The sequence below is a fragment of the Mesoplodon mirus genome, assembly GCF_964341445.2.
Source record: "Mesoplodon mirus genome assembly, chromosome: 6".
In the NCBI taxonomy this organism is placed as follows: Eukaryota; Metazoa; Chordata; class Mammalia; order Artiodactyla; family Ziphiidae; genus Mesoplodon; species Mesoplodon mirus.
Window position 1 is genome coordinate 87,338,343 of NC_138982.1, and position 26,248 is coordinate 87,364,590.

The window sequence follows — 26,248 nt, forward strand, 5'->3', positions numbered from 1 at the left end:
ACAGGCTGACAAAAAACCCAGTACTGGTGAGGCTGTGGAGCAACCAGCAATTCTTCTACATCGCGGGCGGTGTAAAATGGTACTACCACTCTGGAGAAAGTGTGACATCTCTTGGGTAGATACCTAGGAGTGGAACTTAAGGGGACGTGATAAACAATTATACTTGTAGGTATTTACCAAGCGAAATGAAAGACTATATCCACAAAGAGACTTACGCAACAGTGTTCTTGGGTAGCAGCTTTATTCATAGTAGCCAAAACATGGAAACAATCCAGGTGTCCATGAACAGAAAAATGAATGAACAAATTGGGTTATAAATTCACACACAATTATATATTTGTACTCAGGAGTAAAGAGGAACAAACTACAAATGAATTTTAACAACATGTTGAGTAAAAGTTTGAAACAGCGTTCTCAGTTAATACATTATAAAGCTCTGTGGTGAAAAAAATGAGAAGGCTGGTCACCTCTCTGGGAGTAGGGGGAAGGCCCTGAGTAGGAAGGGTCATGAGAGAACTTTCTCTGATGATAATAATGTTCCATAGCTTGCTAGGGGTTGTGCCACACAGGTGTATGCATTTGTCAGAACTCTCTGAATGTTACACTAAAATCTGTGCATTTGACTAATATGTAAGCTTTACCCTGAGGGGGAAAAAGTTTTAAAAGATGTAATTTTGATGCAGGTGATCTGAAGGCCACACTTTGAGAACCACTGGGTTTGACCGATTTCAGAAATAATTCTTTCTTACCGTGAAAAATAGTAATCCATAGATTACTAATGTAACGTTTTGACAGTTTTCAAAAATTCATGGCACCTTAAATATTTTAAAGGGTATATTTGTATTTAGTTACATAAATATTGTATTAAAAGTGCCATTTCCTTATTAGTAGGTTAATTAATAAGTGGACAAGGATTTATGACAATATTATATAGTTCTTCATTCCAGTAAATGTTCTTTTTTAGTGTCAGGAAGGCAATTTTAATATCAGGAGGTAATGGACATGGAAATAATTTAGCACTGAATTAGATTAATTGACTTGGTTAAAATGTGCTTTGAGATGGATATTTATAGTGACATTTGATAAACTGGATCATTTTGATTTGCCGTTATATTCCTCTTTCAGTAAACTACTGGCTTTCACCACAGTGAAGTTTATTGAATGTGTTTACTTATGTGATAAGCCTCTAGTGTCATTTACTTTAAGATTCTAGATGTTAAAAAAAATTAAAACTTTTACTTCATGTATCTTAATTGTAACATGAATCTGCAAACTTGCAAAAGGGCTACAGGGGAACAACTGGAACTGTGATATTAATGACCAAATGCTGACTCATGTGGGTATGAGGCAAATCTGACCTTACTGGTTTATAGGTAAAATTATCAGGTCAACTCTCATACCACATCACAAATAATCTCTCCTACAGTAGAGTATTGGTCAGGTCCCTGAAATTTCACCAAGATATCTGCCTGTGCTTTCAAATTGTCCTGATAAGAACCACCTGGGGGCACTCATTAAATTTCAGGTCCCTCCCTCAGAGCTTTGAATTCCTTCCTTAGAGACTGATTCAGTGGGTCTGGGATGGGCTGAGAATCTGTATTTTTAAACTAGTACCTTCAGATTATCAGGAATGTTTAGGAAATATTGCCCTAAAGAGGAGCTAAGTTTGTCCAAAAAAAAAAAAAAGAAGAAGAAAAGAAAAAGAAAAAAAAATCACCCAGAGACCTTGTTGAAAATACAGATTCCTGGGCCCTACCTAGCACTTCTCATTTGTCTGGGATGAAGCCCCCATATATCTGCTTTTTTTTTTTTTGGCCATGCTGCAAGGCTTGTGGGCTCTTCGTTCCTCAACCAGGGACTGAACCCAGGCCCTGGCAGTGAAAGCACCGAGTCCTAACCACTGGATCACCAGGAAATTCCGCCCCCCCCCCATATTTGCATTTTTTAAGAGCACAGACAGTGCGCAGATCTGAGGGCTGTCTTCCTGGTGCCTTAGTGGTAGGTCCTTGAGTAAGTTTTCAGTCATTCGCACAAGAGAGAATGGGGAAGTAGGAGATTGAAGGAAAGATAATTTTAGAATTGAGGACAGCGGAGGGCAAGGAAAACTGAGCATGCATGAGAAAGGGGAGAATCACCTTCTGGAGACTGTCCAATGGCTGCTGTGCTACCATCTTTGTGCAGGGTGGAGCACTCATAACCCACGGGGAAGTGACTTTTGAAAGCAACCAGGTTTATTAACTTTTGAGAGGTGGGGAGAATTCAGGATCATTTGTATGCCATGGAAAATCTGCCTGCCTGCTCTAGGTTGCTAGTCCTTGTTTTCCACGCTGCTAGTGGAAACCTATAAACATTCACTGATTTTTCTCTTGTGTAGTAAGAAGAAAACACAACTTATAGACCATCTTCTGGCAGAAGATGATAGATTTGGATCAGAAACGGGAGGCGTTGGAAGCCAGGAATCAAAAGTGAAGAAATTCTGCAAGCCCTTGGGTGAGAAAGGTGACAGGGATTGATTTATTTACTCACGTGTCCCACATTGTCATTCTTTGGTTATCTAATGTGAACTTGTTTTTTAGGCTGATCTGGACCTTCATAAATGTTAGGGAGAAGGTGGAATAAGCTGCTGGAAATGGGTCTAGAGCACACATTTCTCCTCAGGCTGCTTCAGTTAGTACTTTTCTGTCAGCACCTTGTCTGCATCTACTTCTTCTTTCCCAGGACCCTTCCCCCTCCTTTCTAGAGCTAAAGGCTTAACCTGAAATACCTCATTAATATCCATGGCTAATGTTGATTAAATTCTTACTACAGCTAGGCACCATGCTGTTGTCCTCTCCCTGCATTATTTCATCATTCCTTTCTTGAAACAGCCCAATAATCTAGATACTGTGATTATGATCCACTTTCGAGATGAAGCATCTGAGAGGTTCCAAGACGTTACATAACTTGCCCAGGACCTCACAGCTAGGAAATGGCAGAACCAGATTTTAAACTCACGCTGACTTCAGTTCCTTACTTGCTGCCTTCTTTTTTTCTTAAAGAGAAAATAGGAAACTGCTCTTGCAACCTCCTCCAGTGTATCAGAACAGGTATCCCAACTTGACAGACCTCCTTTGAAAAGTTGTCAATCCCTGGGATTTAAAAGCATTAAAGTTGTCATTACAAAATTCTTAAAAATCAGAAAAGAGAAAGAAGTCACCTATAATATTCCTGGCCTTATATAACTGTGATTAATATTTTAATGTATTTGCTTTCAGGCTTTTTTGTCATAGGTGTATATTTCCATATTGTACATATATTATTTAGTATCATGATATTTTAAATATAAATAGGATTTTCACACTCAAACTCAGATTTTAATGATTCTCAAGTGGTAATGTGTAAGACTTCTAGCAGTTTGAAATGAAAGAAGCCTGGCAAATGAGTGAATGAATAAAGGAATGAATGCTTGCTTCCATATATGGAATATTAAATATTTGTGTACTTGTCACTTTTGTTTTTTCTGCGTTCAGAGAGGAGGACCATTGTTTTAAATTTTGTGTCATGAACAAACAGTATCATGAACAAAGAACTTACTCTCCCAACAAGTGTGTTTTGCCTGTCTTTTCAGGTCTTGCTCAAATCTACACCCCCTTTAGGCTTTTCTTGATTTCCAGACCTATAATGACCTTTCTCTCCTCCAATCTTCTCAAGCACTTTCTGGCTGTACCTCACATATGACATTTACCATGTTCTCCACCTGCTGGTTATAATAATTTTTGTCCTATCTTCTTATACTTATCTACAACACCTAATCCAGTGCTTTTTCATGATGTCACTTTTATTTCTCAGCATCTTGGTATTCAAACCAAATTGCTATTAATCAGTTTCTCCAAGATACTAGAATGCCTTTAGACTTTCTGACATGTCTTTCCATGCCTTGTAGGTTCCTATCACTGTAACCATGCCAGAAATGACAGAGAATGAGACTCCTACAAAAAAGCAGCACAGGTATGAAGACACAATCCAAAAATAATACAGTTTGGCAGATAAGAGGCAGAAGTAGTCCCCACTTTGCTAAATAGTAGTCCTTTAGGGAACTTTCATTTGGATGCCTAGAAAACCATTACTCTTCAAAAGTAGGTGTGGATAAATATAAATAGATTTACTGAAAGGGGTACATAATTAAAATCTACCTGTCCTTTAAATTCTACTAGCAGTGTAAGAAATAAAATGACTATCAGTAGTTAAAATAGTATACTACCTAATCTATGCTAAATGTTTAGTTTCTCCTGAAATTTTTACTTGCATTCAATATTAGTCTTTGTGGTGGACACTAAGTTCACTTAGGCTGCAGTCAGTTTGAACCGACATTTTGTGACATTACAAACCATTAATGCCAATGTGCACATTAGTACACTATTAGTTCTGGTTCTTTGTATAATACCTCCTTCAAAATTTCTAGCATTTTGGGCAATGTTTCTGCTTAGAATTGCATGGCCAATGCTTCCATTATTAAATATTAAAATCATTATTTTCTTTCCTTACCAAATAGCTATTAGAGAATTCTTAGGTATTGAGTAATTGTACATAAAAGGGAAAATTGGTGTTTTTAGTAGATTAGCTTTTAAGAAAATGTAAGAGTTTGGATAACCTAAGATACATAAATGCAAAAGATGGCTCAGATGCCAGTTGTTAGTGCATGAGTGCTAGTGACTACCACACTTCCCTCCCTGGGGATTACAAGGTTCTTCTGTACCATTGCTTGTTTTCTGTACATACTCATCCCTACCCCTGGCCAGGTGCCAGAGCAAACATCAGAAATCACCTACAGGGACTTGCCTGGTGGTGCAGTGGTTAAGAATCCACCTGCCAATGCAGGGGACATGGGTTCAATCCCTGGTCTGGGAAGATCCCACATGCCCCAGAGCAACTAAGCCCATACGCCACAACTACTGAGCCTGCACTCTAGAGCCTGTGAGCCACAACTGCTGAGCCTGCGAGCTGCAACTACTGAAGCCCGCATGCCTAGAGCCCGTGCTCCGCAACAAGAGAAGCCACTGCAATGAGAAGCCCCTGCACTGCAACAAAGAGTAGCCCCCGCTCACCGCAACTAGAAAAAGCCCACGTGCAGCAATGAAGACCCAATGCAGACAAAAATAAATAAATAAAAATAAAATAAATTTATTAAAAAAAAAATCACCAACAGTTGACCCTTGAACAGCGTGTAGCTAGGGGTATAGCCAGACCTCCTATTCACAGTTCTCCATATCCACGGTTCCATATCCATGGATTCAACCAACTGCGGATCCTGTGGTACTGTAGTATTTACTGTTGAAGAAAATACAAGTATAAGTGGATCCGTGTAGTTCAAACCCCTGTTGTTCAAGGGGCAGCTGTACTTGGCACATCACTTAGAGAGCTGACTAGCCCCTTAAGTACATTTTTCAAATAGGTAAGATTTTCAATGATTGACTTACTTCCCAACCAATGACTTCTGGGTATGGAAAAATGGAGAATTGTAGTTACTTTGAGAAATTGTGAATTCTAAGTTTATATTGATGTATCTGCAGTTAGGTTTTTATACCATAATATATTATTAAGAAAATTTTCCTTCAAATGGCTTCTCATTGATACAACAAATACAAATTCATAAAATTAATTTTTATAGTTCTCAAAATATAAAGTAAAATGTTTTCCTATTATTTTCATGTTCCTTTTATCTGTACTTTTTGTTTCAGAAAGAAAAATCGGGAGACACACAATGCAGGTAGAAACAGCAATTTAAGTTTTATTTGTTAGCATTTTTTGTATTCAAAATGAAATTATACTGCAGTTGATTGTGTTTTTATGTTATAAGCACAGAATCATTATTAATTACATTTTAGGAAAGTGTTCCTTTATTGTTTGGGTTATTTTTTTTTTTGCATTTTTTATGTTGAAGTATACTTGTGCAATGTTATATACATTACAGGTGTACGACATAGTGATTCAAACTTTTAAAGGTTATATTCCATTTATAGTTATTATAAAATATTGACTGTATTCCCTGTGTTGTACAATATACCCTTGTATCTTACTTATTTTATATAAAATAATTTGTTTTATATTGTTTTTAGTTGACAAAATACTCCCTAAGTCTCATGAAGATGGCTTATCACTTTCTAATTCACAGCCTATTAAATAATTTAAGGATTAATATACCCCTGGAGCTAGTGTTTTAAGTGATTTCACCCACTGAGAATTCCAGATATACTCTTCCTGAATAGAGTGAAGAGTATGTACCTCTGCAGAAATTCTAGAGTGGGCTAGCTGCCTACAGTAGGGAAGAAATGGGGAGCAGGCTGTAGATCTTAAAGGTACTTGAAATGTGAACAGTCTTAAATTAAGCTGTGGAGTTCTCAATTATAAGAAGAAATGTAGAAAAAAATATTTGATTTTTATCTCAAACATCAAAATTATAGGCCACAGCCAGGTAAACATTTATAGAAGTAATTATGCATACGTTGACAATTTGGTACATTTTTAACATTTTATTTTCCATCAGGGACTACAGTCAGATCTAAAAATATATATTTTAGACTCAATTTCTATTACTCTATAAATAATCTCTTCCCTTCCCTAAGGAAAGGACCCTGGGGAAAACTTTATCTATGGAAAGATGTGTTGAACACTGGTAGGACATTGCTGTTCCCCAGAATGGGAGTTTACTACCTTTAAATTCCCTTTTATCACTGTGGATAGAGCCTTAATGTTGTTGTTCTTGTTGTTTTATCTACACACATTAAAAAATGTGCTCTTAGATAACAGCAAATACTATTGTTAGAGAATTCAGAAAAAAGGTGAGCTATAGTTTATTGCTTTGTGGGTTTTTTTTTTTTTTTTGGCCACATCAATAAATCTGATTTTTTTGGCCATATGAACTAAATCTTTTTATTAGAATCAGATGTCACATGGGACCATAAATATGTCCTGATAGTAATTTATTAAGAGAGAGTAAATGGATGTCATTTAAAGGATGTTCTTACTGCTAGATTATGAAGCAAAAAGTATATATTTTGAAAAACAAGACCTACTTATGCTATATCTGAAAGATCATCCTCTTAGAAGCGCTGAAGTCCTTTGTTAAAAGGAAGGTTTTAGAAAACTAACAGAAAGTAGACTGATTTTTCTATTTACAGTGTCTTATAGAAAAACTGTTTAGATCATCGCTTGTATCTTCTTGCCCCTTTCATACAACTTTTAAAGTTGTAGCACGTAAGCCTGGAACATTTCTCAGTTAATTGAGAAGTTGTCAGTTGTTCAGCTTCTTAGATGGGCCAAAGTGAACAGCACAGACCCCACAGAAAAAAATAAACCACTGCCTTTTCTTGTCTATTTTAAGTCACAACTAATAGCCATTTCTAGTCCAAAAATACCTTCTAGTCAGCCTAAAAGGTGTGTTAAAGTTCTTTAATCTGTCTAAAAAGGTCTAATTTGCCCATTTGCTATAAAGAAGCAGCTTTCTAGTAACATAGCTAGTGGGTTCTTGTAATTTAGTTATCATTAAAATCTCTAATAATTACTTGAAATATAATAATGGCCTAAGAGTAATGTAGTATTAGCACTTTGTGTTTATAATTTGAATTTAATTATTATAGATTCCATTATTTTAAATCCTAATAAATGGTATGGCTTATATTGATTTCCATAACACTAAACCTAGAATATGACATTCTTAGAAATCTTATTGTAGTTATTTGTATTCAGTAGATACTATTTGATAAGACTTTCTTAGGTATTTCTTTACCTAAAATTTCTTTACTCAGGGAGAATGAGACACTTTGGCAGTAGTACTGTAAGGTTTGATAAATGAATTTTTCCTCTGTCTAGTGGAGAGGCATAGAAAGAAGAAAATCAATGCTGGGATAAACAGAATAGGAGAGCTGATCCCATGCTCCCCTGCGCTGAAACAGGTAAGAAATCCACTCATACTTTCACCAATTGCTTGTGATCATATAATTCCCTAAGTTGTTTCTGTGCTCAGAATGATTATTTTTGTTCCCTGCCATTAATGGTTTTTTAGAGTTAATAATTGCCTCATTGTTTTTCATTTGCTCAATTTTCTATATACCTGCCTATCTTTAATTCTTTCCACACCTCCAGCAGTCTCTTACTACAGTTTCTATATGGTCAAATTGCCACATAATTTCCATTTTCCCAATTTTTCCTTTGAACCTTCTGAACCTTTTTACTTCTGGAACCCTCTGCCCTTCCTTTTCAATCTCAATTAGTTGGTTTCTTTCAACTCTTCTGTTTTTAATTTCAGCTCTTATATTTTTAATTTCCAAGTCTTTTTTTCTTTTTCTCTTTGTTCCTTTCATACATTTTTTATGGATATAATATCATCTCAGCTTTGAGAATATTATATAGGGTTTCGGGTTTTTTTAATGTTTCTTCTATTTTCTATATTGTCTTTGTTTCTTCTGATTTCCTTTTCCCCTCCTCTGTTTTGATGTTTTGTCTTTCTTTTTGGAGACATTCCTTAAATGTTTAATGATATTTAGCTGTTTTTTTCATATTTGAGAATGAGACATTAAAAAGCTGATTGAACAGGCTTGTGGTTTGGTGGTCCTAACTGTCTGGTGATTGGCTAGTGAGCTGATGTTGTTGTTATTGTTGCTGAACTAAACAATATCAGTATTTGTAGATTTCTTCTTTTGGGGTTAGCTATTAATTTTTATTTTCCGGAGGAGGAGCCTTCAGCACCCTACCTAGGAGTGGGAATGGTGGGAAAAGAACTATAAGGCTCATTGCCATTTTTCTGAGGGCTGGGATGGGGAAGGGGTGCTGGAGAGTCTCATGCTTTAGAAGGCAGGATTTTACTTTACCTCCCTGTTTTCGTTTAGGAGCCTCATCTTGTCCACTTCTGTGCCAAGTAAGTATCCTTGAGGCTGAAATCTTCTGGTTCAAATTTCACAGAAAATAAACTTGTCTCCTGTGGTTGGGGAAGAGGGGAAGTCATCCAGCTGCATAGGGTGTGTGTGTGTGTGTGTGTGTGGGGGGGGGGGTGTGTGTGGTTCTTATTACTGCAAAATAAGAATCTTTCTATCAGTCCCCTCAGTTTTAACCCATGCCTCACCCCACCTTCTGGGGTAGCTGGAGCTTCCCAGTCCCAAACCATCCCAGGCTTTTGGTGGGGAGGGCCAGATCAATGTGTTCACTTCACAACACTGTCTCCCTCAGCAAGGTCTTACAATTCAGTTTCTTTCCATTCTCCCCTACAAGATGGTACCTAGTCTTGCATAAATGTGTTTTTTAGTCTTTTAAAAAAGATACTTTCTGTTTCCTTAACACACAGGCAAACTTAAGGGGAGGTACTATGTCTTCTGATTGTTTTTCTTTCTCCACATATCAATGTATAGTAGCTGCTCACTAAGCACTGGTGTTTGCCCCATAAGATGTTCCTCCCCTTGGCTTCTATTCCTACAGGTTTCTCTGAAAGGAAACCATAATCATTTCTCTTTCTTGGTGTCCTAGAATGTGCACTGGAAGTCAGTATTTGGTCTCCAGAAGCTGAATAGATTTAGATTTTCTTGACTGTTGCCACATGTCCCCACCCCCATCTGCAGTAGAGAAGCAGTAGGTGGGCATTATCAGGTTCTGCCTTTGTCTCGACATTTGCTTTAAGAAAGGACACTATCTTAGTTTCTTTCTCTAAAGTACAGTGTTTCCTGGGTTATACTGGATTTCTGATGGGACCCAGCCTAAGGGACCCAAAATTGTAACTTGCTGAACCAAAGCCCTAAATCACCGACTCCTACATGAAGAGAGCTATCGGATAAAGTACTGGAGATATTTAATAGTATAAATACTGAGTAGAACTTAAACATTCACTGTAACATTTTTAAAAGCTGAAGAATAAAAAAAAGAAATTCCTCTTTCATAGCTTAAGTATTTATCAGTAATAGACTGGTAAACAAAATAAACACAGCTGTTAGAAAGTATAGCATAGACATAGATATATACACACACATATCACATCTTATTTATCCATTCATCTATTGATGAGGACTTAGGTTGTTTCCATATCTTGGCTATTGTAAATAATGCTGCAATGAACATAGGGATGCATATATCTTTAGGAATTAGTGTTTTTGTTTTCTTTGGATAAATATCCAGGAGTGGAATTACTTGATTGTATGGTCATTCTATGTTTAATTTTTTGAGGAGTCTCCATACTGTTTTCCATAGTGACTGCACCAATTTACATTTTCACCAACAGGACATGAAGTTTCCCTTTTCTTCACATCCTCGCCAACACTTCTTATTTGTTGTTTTTGGGTTCTGTTTGTTTTTTCTGTTTTTTAAATTTATTTATTTATTTATTTGGTTGCTCCAGGTCTTAGTTTTGGTACACGGGATCTTCGTTGTGGCATGCGTGACCTTTAGTTGCGGCATGCATACTCTTAGTTGTGGCATGCATGCAGGATCTAGTTCCCCAACCAGGGATCGAACCCAGGCCCCTGCACTGGGAGCACGGAGTTTTACCCACTGGATTACCAGGGAAGTCCCTGTTGTCTTTTTGATAACAGACATTCTGAAAGGTGGGAGGTGATATCTCATTGTAGTTTTGATTTGCATTTCCCTTATGATAATGATGTTGAGCATCTTTTCATGTGCCTGTTGGCCATCTACATTTCCTCTTTGGAAAAATGTCTATTCAGATCCTCTGCCCATTTTTTATTTGGGTTGTTTGGTTTTTGATATTTAGTTGTATGAGTTCTTTGTATATTTGGATATTAACTCCTTATTGGATATATCATTTGCAAATATCTTCTCCCATTCAGTAGGCAGCCTTTTTGTTTTGTTGATAGTTTCATTCACTGTGCAGTAGGTGGGCATTATCAGGTTTTGCCTTTGTCTCAACTTTTGCTTTATGAAAGGACACTGTCTTAGTTTTTGTTTGATGTAGTCCCTTTTGTTTATTTTTGCTATCCTTGCCTGAGGAGACAGATCCAAAAAAATATTGCTACAATTTACGTCAGACTGTTCTGCCTATATTTTCTTCTAGGAGTTTTATGGTTTTCAGTCTTACATTTAGGTCTTTAATCCATTTTGAGTTTATTTTGGTATATGGTCTGAGAAAATGTTTTAATTTCATTTTCTTACATGTAGCTGTCCAGTTTTCCCAGCACCACCTAATGAAGAGATTGTCTTTTTCCCCAAAGTATCCTTGCCTCCTTTGTCATAGATTAATTGGCCATAAGTGCATAGGTTTATTTCTGGGCTGTCTATTCTATTTCATTGCTCTATGTGTCTGTTTTTATGACAGTACCATACTGTTTGTTTGTTTATTTGGGGTTTTTTTGCCACACCGCACGGCATGTGGGATCTTAGTTCCCCGATCAGGGATCGAACCCACATCCCCTGCATTGGAAGCACAGAGTCTTAACCACTGGACCACCAGGAAAGTCCCAGTACCATACTGTTTTGATTACTGTAGCTTTGTAGTATAATTTGAAATCACGCATGATACCTCCAGCTTTGTTCTTTTTCAAGATTGTTCTGGTTATTTGGGGTCTTTTGTGTTTCCATACAAATATTAAAATTATTTGTTCTAGTTCTGTGAAAAAAGCCATTGGTATTTTGATAGAGATTGCATTGAATCTGTAGACTGCCTTGGGTAGTATGCTCATTTTAACAGTATTAGTCCTTCCAATCCATGAGCACAAAAATTACAGGCCAGTATCACTGATGAACATAGATGCAAAAATCCTCAACAAAATGTTAGCAAGTTGAATTCAACAGTACATTAAAAGGATCGTAAACAATGATCAAGAAGGATTTATCCCTGGGATACAAGGATGGTTCACTATCTGCAGAGCAATCAGTGTGTTACACTATATTAACAAATTGAAGAATAAAAATCATATAATCATCTCAATAGATGCAGAAAAAGCTTTTGACAAAATTCAACACCCACTTAAGATAAAAACTCTCAACAAAGTGGGTTTAGAGAAAACATACCTCAGCATAATAAAGCCATATATGACAGCCCACAGCTACCATCATATTCAATGGTAAGAAGCTGAAAGTATTTCCTCTAAGAAGACAAGAATGCCCACTCTTGCCACTTTTACTCATCATAGTACTGGAAGTGCTAGCCACAGAAATCAGATAAGAAAAGCAAATAGAAAGAATCCAAATTGGAAAGGAAGAAGTAAAACTGTCACTGTTTGCAGAAGACATGGTACGCTTCATAGAAAATCCTAATGATGCCACCAGGAAACTACTAGAACTCATTAATGAATTTAGTAAAGTTGCAGGATACAAATTAATATACAGAAATCTGTTACGTTTCTATACACTAACAGCAAACTATCTGAAAAAGAAATTAAGAAAACAATCCCATTTACAGTCGTATCAAAAAGAATAAAATACCTAGGAATAAATCTAACTGAGGAGGTAAGAGACCTGTACTTGGAAAAGTATAAGACACTGATGGAGGAAATTAAAGACAACACAAACAGATGGAAAGATATATCATGCTCAAGGATTCGAAGATCCATAAAATGACCATACCATCCAAGATGTATAAATATATTTTTAAATTAATTAATTAATTTTATTTTTGGCTGCACTGGGTCTTTGTTGCTGCACGTGGGCTTTCTCTAGTTGCGGCAAACGGTGGCTACTCTTTGTTGCGGTGCGCAGGCTTCTCCTGCGGTGGCTTCTCTTGTTGTGGAGCAGGGGCTCTAGGCATGCAGGCTTCAGTAGTTGTGGCACGTGGACTCTAGAGCGCAGGCTCAGTAGTTGTGGCGCACGGGCTTAGTTGCTCCACGGCACATAGGATCTTCCCCGACCAGGGATCGAACCCGTTTCCCTGCATTGGCAGGCGGATTCTTAACCACACACCACCAGGGAAGTCCCCAAAATATATTTTTGAAAATTAAAACAAAATAATGTAACATACTTAAATTTTTTTTGTTGAAGTACAGTTGACTTACAATGTTGTGACAATCTCTGCTTATAGCTAAGTGACTCAGTTATACACATATATACATTCTTTTTTTAAAAAATATTCTTTGCCATTATGGTTTATCCCAGGAGATTGGATATAGTTCCCTGTGCTGTACAATAGGACCTTATTGTTTATCCATTCTAAATGTAATAGTTTGCATCTACCAACCCCAAACTCCCAGTCCATCCCTCTCCCTCCCCGCCTCCCCCTTGGCAACCACAAGTCTGATCTCTATGTCTGTGAGTCTGTTTCTGTTTCATGGATAGGTTCATTTGTGCTGTATTTTAGATTCCACATATAAGTGATATCATATGGTATTTGTCTTTCTCTTTTTTTTTTTTTTTTTTTTTTTTGCGGTACGTGGGCCTCTCACTGTTGTGGCCTCTCCCGTTGAGGAGCACAGGCTCCGGATGCGCAGGCTCAGCGGCCATGGCTCACGGGCCCAGTCGCTCCGCGGCATGTGGGATCTTCCCAGACCGGGGCACGAACCTGTGTTCCCTGCATCGGCAGGCGGACTGTCTTTCTCTTTTTGACTTACTTCAATTAGTATGATAATCTCTAGTTGCATCCCTATAACATACTGTTTATAGTATCCTATCTGGGTTTTTTAAAAAAGATTTATATATATATATATATATGTTTATATATATATACATATACATATATATATATATATATATATATATATATATATATATGTATTGGCATAGAATATTTCTGGAAAGATACACAAGTAACTTACAGTTGTTGACTCCAGAAAGGGGTTTGGAGGGCTAAAGTCAAAAGGAATGTACTTTTCATTATATATCTCTTCATATTATTTACATTTTTTTTGCCATATGCATATATTATATTTTCAATTTTAAAAATTTAAGTAAAGAATACAGGAACTTTGACATAAAATATGATCTTTTTGAGAAAGCTTAGGAATGGAATATATTGGGAGCATGACGCCAAAACTCAATCGAGTGACACTGTTATCTCAACCTACTATTTAGAATAGTTTGTAGTTGTGGTTGACAGAGTAAAGAATAACATTAAAATCTAAAATCTTTCCATGGTCTTGAAGGCTCTCTCTGGCCTCTCTCCTCTTACTGTTCCCAATATACTTGACTCTAGTCTCACTCACTTCCTTACTATTCCTCCAACATGCCAAACTCAGCCCCGCCTGAGGACCTTTGTCCTTGATGATCCTGATACCTGAGCCTTCTTCCTCTACATATCCACAGGGCATAATTTCTTGTACTTCCTTCAGATTTTTGCTTAAATATCACCTTACAGAGAGGCCTTCCCCAACCTCCCTATGTGAAATAGATTGTAGCAGAATGTCTTGGTCAGTTTGGGTTGCTATAAGAAAATTACCATAGACTGGGTGGCTTAAATAACAAAAATGTATTTCTCACAGTTCTGGAGGCTGAAAGTCCAAAATCAAGGTGTCAGCGGGTTCGGTTCCTGATGTGGGCTTTCTTCTTGGTTGTGTCCTCACATGACAGAGAGAATGATCACCTCTCTCATGTCTTTTCTTCTAAGGGCAGTGATCTCATCCATGAGGGATCTACCCTCATGACCTAATTACCTCCCCAAAGCCCCACCTTCAAATACCATCACATCAGGGATTAGGGCTTCAACATGAATTGTAGGGGGACACACACATTCAGTCCACAGCACAGAGTAACCTCTGCCATCTCTCTGGCCCCCTCCTTACCCTACTTTACTATTACTTTTTTAATATCTTACAATTTTATTTGTCAGTTATACCTCAATAAAGCTGAACAAATAAGGAATAACAATATAGTTCTTCTAATGAGTCCAAGAAATAATGCATTTGAAGTACTTAAAATAGGACCTGACACACAGTAGCTACAAGAAGCTAGCAATTATTAAGCACTTTCCATACCCCACTAACTGTGTTCTCAGAGTGTTACATTGCTCTCTCTATATTAAAGACTTTAATCCTTACCACACCCTTCAAGGTACGTACTTTTATTAGCCCCATTTTACAAATGAAAAACTGAGGTTTAGAAAGACTAAGTAACTTTCCCAAGTTACAGAAATGCTAAGTGGGGGAATCTGTGCTCCCATCCATTATGCTCTTCTGTGATCTGGAATAATAAAGCACACAGTAAATATCATAGTAAGAGGGGAATAATACCTACCGTCTAGCCAAGAAAATATAGAGTGCTAGAACAGAGAGGCCCAGGGAAGAGTTCCTAGAGAAAGATGCATCTAAACTCAAACCTGGACCGGGCAAGGGAGGTGACTAGATTAACAGAAAGTGAAGTACCCTACTTGATTTTTCTTCATGCTATTTATCACCACCTGATTTTATTTATAAATATAAATAGATATTAATATATAATAGTTCCTCATAAATAAGTAATATTTCTCAAGGTCAGGAACTTTGTCCCTTTTGTTTATTACATCCCCAGTGCCTAGAACAGAGCCTCAATAAATACTTACTAAATGAAAGAGGAACAGTAGAAGTTTTGAATATGGTGGCAGTTTTAAATTTTGAAAAGATACGTATCACATATATGTGATAAAACCAAAGCTTTAACTTTCTTCTGGCAAGTTCTTACCCTTCAGTGAAACTTTTAAATGGTTGATTTTCTTTGGCAGAGCAAGAATATGATCCTGGACCAAGCCTTTAAGTATATAACAGAATTGAAAAGGCAAAATGATGAACTCCTGCTTAATGGAGGAAACAATGAACAAGGTAAAGATGTTAAGATTCTTACTTTCTGTTGTTTTTTCAATGTTCAGGCCTTTGTGTCACAGTGCAACTTATATTAGGATACAGAAGGCTTGTTTTGCCCCAATACATTAAGATCATGCGTTGGGTGGGCCAGTGAGGATAGTGTTGCAAATAAATTCAACCTAGTTGACCCCTTTTCCCCCTTCTTTGAGCAACTCTAACCTTGTAGGCATACACAATTTTGATTTTTTACTCTTCTTGTACTTCATGTTTGCTAAACTCATGATGCAAATAATACTGGATCTCCTTCCTTCCAGGTGGATCTTCCAGCTAGGGGAATCCCATAAGAGGATGCAGCGGGAGTCCTGCTCAGTGAAACTTAAAACAGATAAAGATATGCCTGTGCCAGGACTTAACTAGGAGTTAACTCAGAAGGCCAAAACATTCAGTTCATAATTGTTTATACTGCATGTAATGTGTGCATGAGACTGCCTGGTCATTTAGTGACATTTGAGTTTTAGAGGTGACTTTTTTATGCTATCAGATGAGTTCTCTTTTCCCATCTGCATTGGAGAGAAGGTTTCCTTGTAACAGCTAAAAAGAAAAATACCCCAGGCAAGTAGAAAGCTCCGAGTGGTAGGCCAGTTTGAACTGTCTTTTATTTATGTCTCTGACAAGAGCAGAGAGAATCTCCTGTGACAACTCAGTAGATCACCTTAAAAGGAGACAGACCTCAGAATTTGCTGATGTGGGAGCAATGCTGGGCTGTGTTTATTGTAAGAAGTGAGAAGGATGCTGGAAAGCACATCCAGAAGGTCGGCATTCTGAATTCTTGTTTACTTTCAGTTAGCTGACAACTTACCCCTCCCCTCAGTCAGCTGTCTTTTATGGTCCAGGTCCTGTTTTATGATGCTGTCAGGCAATTAGATACATAATCAATATTTGGTAACCATTTTGAGGCACCCACGAAAGGGATAGTAAGGCTAGAGTGATGTATAGACTTTTCTAATGAGGACTCCTCTGGTTTCACAGCCCAGCATCTGAGGCAATCGAGTTACCCTGGGGAAAAGGGAAACTTGAAGAAATACAAGTTGCAGGCGGTTCAGGAAGAGCTGAACAGCCAGGCCAGGCGTTGGGGCAGCACCCGAGGCTTAAGTCCGACCGTGTTGTCATCGCGGTCATGATCCTTTCTTTGGTTCTTTTTTGTATCTGCTCTCTCTTCTTTTCCCAGCAGCTTCCTCCACATACTCACTGTCCACATGACAGTCTTGCACAGTGGCCACAGCAGTGGTCTTGGGAGTCAGGCCCACCTGGCTTTGAGTCTCGGCTTCCTTTGCTCACTCAGTACCTTTGGCCAGTTACTTAACCTCTCCAAGTGTCAGTTTCCCTGTCTTAAAATGAGGATAATCATAGCATCTATCTCGTCGACTTTAGGCAAATTATATAGCTACTCTGAACCTGTTTCTTACAGCTAAAAGTGATGATGACAAAGGTGGTTGTCCCATCTCGTGGTTATTATGAGGATTAAAAGAGATAACACAGGTAAAGCACTTAGAGTAAAGCGCAGCACAAGAGTAAATGCTTAATAAATGTTATCTGTTGTTGTTGTTAATTATTATTATCATTAAATGAGACAGTGAATGAAAAGTGCCAGGCATAGAGTAAGTGCACAATAAGTGAGAACCATCTTCTTTATTATTTGGTCCATGATAATTGTCCTTTAATTTCTAATGTCCATAGCACATTGGCATCTTTCTTCTGTGGCTCTTTCTTTAAATAGCTGAGAAAAACAATCTGATAGTCTCATCTCCTCCTCGTTGGGAAAGAACTTGTTACTTCAGGCTACCTTATAAGGTACTGGCCTTGAGGATCGGCTGCCTTTGGCGGAGAGAATGGGGGAGAATACCTACTATGGCAAGTCAGGTGGGGATGTATAGGGTCACAGAGCATACATACCAACAGCCAAGGCTGACCCTTAGTATCCATGGTTGAGGCTGTCTCCTTTAAAACAGTGTAGGGCATCAGGGGCATCTTCACTACTCACTAGCATACACGCATTGGCCCTACCAAGGAAAAAGCACGTTTCACTGGTGGTGCTTTCTTCGGCACTCTCCCATCTTACTTCTTACATGTTCTGCTTGGTCTCTATTGTTTCAAAGGGTAAAATAGGAACCAGTTTAAAGCCATTTATAAAAGAGACTGTCGGGAGTTCCCTGGTGGCCTAGTGGTTAGGATTCTGGGCTTTCATTGCCATGGTCCCAGGTTAAGTCCCTGGTTGGGGAACTGAGATCCTGAAAGTCGTGCAGAGGGGCCAAAAAAAAAAAAAAGACTCTCTGTTACCACCATAAAGTAATGTTAGTTATTGCAACATTTAAATGCTATTATATTGATATTCAGTGTTATTTTCCTAGCATGTTACCATGATGTCTTTCCTTGCTGCCCTATTTTGAATTTTGAGATTTCTACATTATGAGTAATTTTTGACCTTTGAATTGTTGACCTTTAAAGATACATACTTTTCAAAGGATTAGGATAGAGATTTGAGATACCATTCTAAAAAGAAGAAAGAACTTATATTAGAAAAGAGCTGAAGCTTCTCAGTTGAGGTATTTAGAATGCTAAAATTAGTATTCAGTAGTTTAGTATACAGCTATTTCTTAAATTATTATAAATATTGACACTTAGTGATAATTTTTTCATTTTTGTTTTTGATATTGTAGCTGAAGAAATTAAAAAGCTACGTAAACAACTGGAAGAAATTCAAAAAGAAAATGGCCGATATATTGAATTACTAAAAGCAAATGACATATGTTTATACGACGACCCCACAATCCACTGGAAAGGAAATCTTAAAAACTCAAAGGTCTCTGTTGTTATTCCCAGTGACCAGGTTCAAAAGAATATCATTGTTTATTCCAACGGGAGTCAGCCTGGTGGAAATAGCCAGGGAACAGCTGTTCAGGGGATAACCTTTAACGTTGGTCATAATTTACAGAAGCAAACTGCCAATGTGGTGCCAGTACAGAGGACTTGCAATCTTGTGACTCCTGTGTCTATTTCTGGAGTTTACCCTTCTGAAAACAAGCCATGGCATCAGACCACGGTTTCTGCATTGGCTGCCAACCAGCCTGTTCCTCTTTGTCTTCCTGCTACCATTTCTGCTCAAAATATTCTTGAGGTTTCCACCTCCGAAAGCGAGTCGAGTGTGCTTGGTGCCAGCAGTGGCTCACTGATCACTGTCCCTGTCGGGCCTGTACCACCCCAGCATCATTCATTGCACACATGTCTAAAGGATCAAAATTCTTCTGAAAATAAGAATGGGCAAGAGAGCCCCAAATCATTGAAGAAAACAGTCCCTTGTGCCACAAGCATCTCCTCCAGCTGCTCAGCAGCTGCCACTAAAGGGCACCAAGGAAGCAAGTCCTGCCTGAGCGTACAGGAGTGCCGAAGTGATTTTCAAACCAACTTTGTTGTTTCCGTTACCACGACAGTTTGCTCCCAGCCTCCAAGATCTGCAGGTGATTCTTGTCCAGCGAGCATTAGCAAGGGTGCAGACTTGACAAGTGTTACTGCGGTGGTGGCCCCATCTGCCCCTGGAGGAGGGGAGACCACCACCCCTGTGAGCACCCTTTCTGCAAACCCTGTGGACAGTGGTTGGACTCTTTCTTGTTCTTTGCCTTCTTCAGCTGTTAGTGCTTCAGATTTGAAAAACATTAATAGCCTTACCCGAATTTCCTCAGCTGGAAACACGCAGACAACGTGGACTACTTTGCAACTGGCGGGAAACACTATTCAGCCCTTAAGCCAGACACCATCTTCTGCTGTGACTCCGGTATTAAATGAGTCTGGTACTAGCCCCACCACGGCCAACCACAGTAGATGTGTGGCTACAGGCATCAACTTGAATAATTCCTTTCCAGCAGATGGGCAGCCAGTTGAGCAAGTAGTTGTAACCTTGCCTTCTTGTCCATCTTTACCTATGCAGTCACTGATTGCCCAGCCACAGGTTAAATCTCAGCCTCCAAAAAGTATCCTTCCATTGAATTCAGCAATGCAAGTGATTCAGGTGGCTCAGCCAGTTGGGTCGGCTGTTAACGCTAATCAAAACGTTATCATTCTTCAGCCACCCAGCACCACCCCGTGCCCAACAATGATGAGGGCAGAGGTTCCCAACCAAACAGTAGGTCAACAGATAGTCATCATACAGGCAGCTAATCAGAACCCTTTGCCACTCCTCTCTGCTCCACCTCCCGGTTCTGTTCGACTCCCTGTCAGTGGAGCCAGTGCTATCATAGGTTCTAACAATTCAGTGCAAAATGTTTCGACCCCACAGAGTTTTGGAGGAAAGCACCTTGTCCACATATTACCAAGACCTTCATCTTTATCAGCATCTAATTCAACACAAACTTTTTCTGTAACCATGTCAAACCAACAACAGCCTCAAACCATTTCTTTAAATGGACAGCTCTTTGCTTTGCAGCCTGTGATGTCTTCATCAGGAACTACAAGTCAAACCCCTATGCAAATTATTCAACCCACCACCAGCGAAGATCCAAATACCAATGTTGCCCTGAATACATTTGGCGCTTTGGCCAGCCTCAATCAAAGCATATCGCAGATGGCTGGGCAAAGCTGTGTACAACTGTCTGTTAGCCAGCCTGCCAATCCTCAAACTGCTGCAAATAGTCAAACCACCACAGCTAACTGTGTTTCATTAACAACAGCTGTAGCATCTCCCATGACAAGGGAGAATTCAGCCACACTACCCAGTACGTATAATCTAGTGACCACTCCCTCAATGAACACTGTAGCTTGTTTGCCTAACATGAAGCCCAAAAGGCTGAATAAGAAGCCGAGTGTCAAGAAACACTTAGCCACTAATAAGTCAGCCTGCACTCTGAATCCAGCCAGAGATGTGGGTAAGTTAGACTGCCCCAGCACTGAAGGCTCCACAGAGCCATCGTGTAATGATGGACTTCTCGACAGCCTCCCTGGTGTGTTACCATCTGTCACTATGTCCCAGGCAAATAGTGTAAGTGTTTCTGGCTCACATTCTTTGGATGTTCTGAATTCTGAATCAGTGATACCTGAGTCCATACCCAAATCTAAGTCAGCAGAAGAGTCTAGCTCATCCTCCCAAGAATCTGTAACAAGTGAACATTTTACAATGGCCCCAGCAAAATCCAAAGATTCTCTCCCCGTTTTCCAACGAGAGACATCTCAGGATAAGCCACCAACTAGTTTGGCATTGCCAGATGCTGCCAAATCCTGCACTTCAGCCAATGTGTTGATTTCGTCTGCGAACGATCCCCACGTTTTGGTTTCTCAGGTTTCTGATTTGTCATCTGCCACGAGCACTGCAAGTAATGACTGTGTTTCTGAGGTAGAAGTCATTGCTGAACCTTGCAGGACTGAGCAAGATTCATCAGCTACAGTGCAAACCACAGGTCTCTTAAAGGGGCAGGGTTTAACTGCATTGCTATCTGATCTTGCTAAAGAAAAAGACCCTCAGAAATCATCTCTTTCAGTCCAGGTGGACCATCCTGACTTTTCTTCAGAAAATTCTAAAATAGTCCATTCAAGTGTTGATTTACATCCCAAACAGGAGCTATTACTGATGAGCAGTGATGACAGAGATCCAGGACAGCATCATTCCTGCATCCCTGATCAGGAGGTTATTAATGGTTCTTTGCTCACCAGTAGGCAGGCTGACTCCCCCATGTCAACCAGCTCTGGCAGTAGTCGTAGTTTCTCAGTTGCATCCATGCTTCCTGAAACAACTAGAGAGGATGTCACCAGCAATGCAACGACTAATACGTGTGACAGCTGTACCTTTGTAGAGCAAACTGATATAGTTGCTCTTGCAGCAAGAGCTATTTTTGACCAGGAGAACCTTGAGAAGGGAAGAGCTGGCACCCAGGCTGATATAAGGGAAGTTCCTTCAAAGCCTTCTGAAGCATCCTCTTTAGAGGGAGACCAGCCTTTCAAAACACAGATATCTAAAGAGAATGGCCCAGGACAGGCAGAAGCGACACCAAATGAATTTAATTCTCAGGATTCAATTGAAGCAACTGTGGGTCGGCCCCTTGAAAAACCAAGTTGTTCTATAGGAGTGAAAACATCAACTGCCTCTTTACAGGTTTCGACTTCTCAGCCACCAAGCATCACCAGTTTAAGTGTGAATAATCTTATCCATCAGAGCAGCATCAGCCATCCTCTGGTCAGCTGCGCTGGTTTATCCCAAACTTCAGAGCAAACAGCTGTTCCTGCAACAGTTAATCTGACGGTTTCATCTAGCTCCTATGGCAGTCAGCCTCCTGGACCATCTCTGATGACCGAATACTCCCAAGAACAGCTAAATACTATGGCTGGTACCATACCAAATCCACAGGTTCAAGAGCCACTCTTAAAGCCAAGTCATGAAAGCCGTAAAAACTCTGCTAAGCGTGCTGTCCAAGATGACCTTTTACTGTCTTCAGCTAAACGTCAAAAGCATTGTCAGCCGGCTCCCCTCCGGCTTGAAGGTCTGTCCCTGATGAGCCGAACTCCAGACAGCATTTCCGACCAAACTCAAATGATGGTTAGTCAAATCCCTCCCAACTCTTCAAACTCAGTTGTGCCTATTAGCAACCCAGCACATGGAGACGGCCTTACGCGGTTATTCCCACCTGGTAACAACTTTGTGGCCCCTGCGTTGAGGCAAACTGAGGTTCAGTGCAATTCACAGCCTTCCGTGGCCGAGCAGCAGCAAACACAGGCCAGCCAACATCTGCAGGCCCTGCAGCAGCATGTGCCAGCTCAAGGGGTGCCTCACCTGCATAGTAACCATCTCTACTTAAAGCAGCAGCAGCAGCAAGTGGGGCAGTTAAGAGAGAGGCATCACTTATATCAACTGCAGCATCACGTACCTCACGCGGAGAGCTCTGTCCACTCTCAGCCCCACGTCCACCAACAGAGAGCCCTGCAACAGGAAGTTCAGATGCAGAAAAAGAGGACTCTAGTTCAGGGCACTCAGGCCTCTCAGCTTTCTCTACAACCCAAGCACCATGGAACTGACCAATCCCGACCCAAGAGCGGTCAGCCACACCCCCACCATCAGCAGATGCAGCAACAGATGCAGCAACACTTTGGAAGCTCCCAGCCAGAGAAGAGTCGTGAAAACCCTTCCACAAGCCGGAGTCACCATAACCATCTCAGTCAAGACATCATGCACCAGCAGGATGTGGGAAGCCGGCAACAAGGTGCGGGACTTTCTTCTGAACACGTATCTGGGCATAATCCAATACAGAGGCTTCTGACATCAAGAGGCATAGAGCAGCAAATGGTGTCCCAACCGAGTATTGTGACGAGACCTTCAGACATGACTTGTACTCCACACAGGCCAGAGAGAAACAGAGTTTCAAGTTACTCTGCAGAGGCACTCATTGGAAAGTCATCTTCCAATTCAGAGCAGAGAATGGGTATATCGATTCAGGGCTCCAGAATTTCAGATCAGCTTGAAATGAGAAGCTACCTTGATGTTCCCAGAAATAAGAGTTTGGCCATTCATAATATGCAGGGTCGTGTGGACCATACTGTTACCTCAGATATCCGCCTTTCTGACTGTCAGACATTTAAGCCAAGCGGAGCCAGTCAGCAGCCCCAGAGTAATTTTGAAGTACAGTCTTCAAGAAATAATGAAATAGGTAACCCTGTGTCGTCCTTGAGGAGTATGCAGTCCCAGGCTTTTCGAATTAGTCAAAACCCTGGTCCACCACCAATTGACCGCCAAAAGAGATTACCTTACCCACCAGTTCAGAGCATCCCAACAGGAAATGCTGTCCCACCAAGGGACAGTGAAAATACATGTCACCAAAGTTTCATGCAGAGTTTGCTTGCCCCTCACCTGGGTGATCAGGTCATTGGGAGCCAGAGATCACTCCCAGAGCATCAGAGGAATACACAGTGTGGTCCCTCCTCTGCAATCGAATATAGTTGTCCCCCAACTCATGAAAGTGTCCATATTAGAAGAGAGAGTGAGAGTCAGAATAGGGAGAGTTGTGACATGTCCCTGGGTGCAATTAACACCAGGAACAGCACTTTGAATATTCCATTTTCGAGTTCTTCTTCCTCGGGAGATATTCAAGGTCGAAACACAAGTCCCAACGTTTCTGTACAGAAGTCCAATCCCATGAGGATCACTGACAGTCACGGGACCAAGGGCCACATGAACCCTCCAGTCACAACCAACATGCACGGGGTTGCAAGGCCAGGTTTGCCGCATCCGTCTGTGTCTCACGGAAATGCTGACCAAGGGCCTCCTGTACGTCAGACTAGTTCTTCAGTTCCCCAGCGATCAAGGCATCCCTTGCAAGACAGCAGCGGTTCCAAAATTCGTCAACCTGAGAGGAATCGCTCTGGAAACCAAAGACATAGTAATGTCTTTGATCCAAGTCTTCCCCATCTTCCTCTGTCTACTAGTGGCAGTATGATTCTCGGACGCCAACAACCCACTACAGAAAAGAGAGGAAGTATTGTTCGTTTCATGCCTGATGGCCCACAAGTACCTAATGATAATTCAGCACCTGACCAGCATACACTATCACAAAATTTTGGTTTTCCATTTATTCCTGAGGGTGGCATGAATCCACCAATAAATGCTAATGCTTCTTTCATTCCACAGGTTACTCAGCCTAGTGCCACTCGAACTCCAGCCCTCATCCCTGTAGATCCCCAAAATACTCTCCCCTCCTTCTATCCCCCATACTCTCCTGCTCATCCTACACTGTCCAATGATATTTCAATCCCCTATTTTTCTAATCAAATGTTCTCGAATCCTAGCACAGAGAAGGTAAACAGTGGAAGTTTGAATAACCGATTTGGATCAATTTTATCTCCTCCCAGACCTGTTGGTTTTGCTCAACCAAGTTTTCCTCTTCTCCCTGACATGCCCCCAATGCACATGACCAACTCTCACTTATCCAATTTTAATATGACATCTTTGTTTCCAGAAATAGCTACAGCTCTCCCTGATGGCTCAGCAATGTCACCTTTGCTTACGATAGCAAACTCCTCTGCCTCGGACTCTTCCAAGCAGTCCTCAAACAGACCTGCCCACAACATAAGCCATATTTTAGGTCATGATTGCAGTTCAGCTGTTTAAATACTGACTGACTAAACATAAATGTAATGGGTGAGGTTACAAATGTATTTGTGTGTGTATTCACACATGTGCACAGGAAGAGAGAGATTGTGTGAATGTATCTCCTTGTGTTTGTATAATCAATTGTCAGTTGTCTTCTGAATGTAGGGAAGCCGTGTCAGAGATGAGGCAAATACTGGGTCGTCAAAAACAAATTATCTTTCATTTTTAACTGCATGGTGTACTTTTTAAATTTTCCAAGCAGATTTACATTTTCAAGTTTGATCTGTAATCTGACATGCCCTAGATATTAATCGGCTGGAAGTTGAGGGAGATCATCTTGGTGTGTCCTGGGTGGTAGGAAGGAACCTAGATTTTTTTTTTTTTTTTTTTTTTTTTTTTTTTGCGGTACGCGGGCCTCTCACTGTTGTGGCCTCTCACGTTGTGGAGCACAGGCTCCGGACGCACAGGCTCAGCGGCCATGGCTCATGGGCCCAGCCGCTCCGCGGCATGTGGGATCTTCCCGGACCGGGGCACGAACCCGTGTCCCTTGCATCGGCAAGCGGACTCTCAACCACTGCGCCACCAGGGAAGCCCAGGAACCTAGATTTTAAACTTGATTGTTGATAATTTGTAAAATAGATAGTTGAGCTGATTGAGTTGCTTTCCAAAAATACAGACAGTTCGATATAACACAATGGCTCATAACCAAGTATGGGCCAGTGTCAGCATCTAGAACAGTTTCTTACCCATGGCAGGTGTTGACTTAATGTAGAATGAATGTCCATGATTCAAGTCAAGCAGTTAGCAAATAAATGAGTTGTTTAATCAACCTGTATTCCCAAGGTTTGGTTTAGGTAGAGGCTTCTTTCTTAATTATAACAATTCATAAATTATCTGAATGTCATGTCTTGTTCTCCAAATTAGGGAACCATGTTATCCTTTAATGTGCCAAGATCCTGTAAAGCAAAGGTCTTCCTTAAACAAGTAGCCTTAAAAGTGGAAAGCTAAAAAGCAAAGTACATAGATGTTCTCCATTTTGTACTTGCATTTTGCATCAGGCCATAAGGATAAAAGCAGTGGCATTGTGGAGTTTTGCATGTGTTCAGTTAAAGATTGTTTCATTCATTGAGTTTTGTTGTAGAATTCTCTTCTATTTATTTGATCTTGAATTAAGTTTATATTTGTTTAATCATTATGGACTGATCAGTAAATAGCGTGTTTGGAATCTACACAGTTATTTGAGCCTTACTTTAAAAATATTTCTGAACAGAGTCTTAAGCTCTGTCAGTATTTTCATTACTGATATTTATATTTAAAATATGGCATTGTATATTGCATTATTACCCTTCATAGTAGAATTACAATGAGAAGATAAATTTGTTCATTATTTTTCCTGATGGTAGATGTGAAATGGTGCTTCAAAAAATTGTCTTTGCATATGTCCATGTTT

General features: G+C 39.9%; 1 protein-coding gene across 2 annotated transcripts in view; it reads left to right on the forward strand.

The window, feature by feature from the left end:
- The window catches only part of USF3 (upstream transcription factor family member 3), a 46,880-nt gene extending 22,060 nt beyond the window's left edge, over positions 1-24,820 (forward strand). The window contains exons 3-8 of one of the 2 annotated variants that reach the window (XM_082624791.1): positions 2,375-2,499; positions 3,923-3,987; positions 5,718-5,746; positions 7,849-7,931; positions 15,599-15,695; positions 18,395-24,820. In XM_082624791.1, coding sequence (XP_082480917.1) covers positions 3,941-3,987; positions 5,718-5,746; positions 7,849-7,931; positions 15,599-15,695; positions 18,395-24,816 — 6,678 coding nt within the window. In that variant the 5' untranslated portion in view covers positions 2,375-2,499; positions 3,923-3,940 and the 3' untranslated portion in view covers positions 24,817-24,820. The remainder of the gene's footprint in view (positions 1-2,374; positions 2,500-3,922; positions 3,988-5,717; positions 5,747-7,848; positions 7,932-15,598; positions 15,696-18,394) is intronic. The other variant, XM_082624790.1, reaches the window with a different exon arrangement.
- The last annotated feature ends 1,428 nt before the right edge of the window (positions 24,821-26,248 follow it).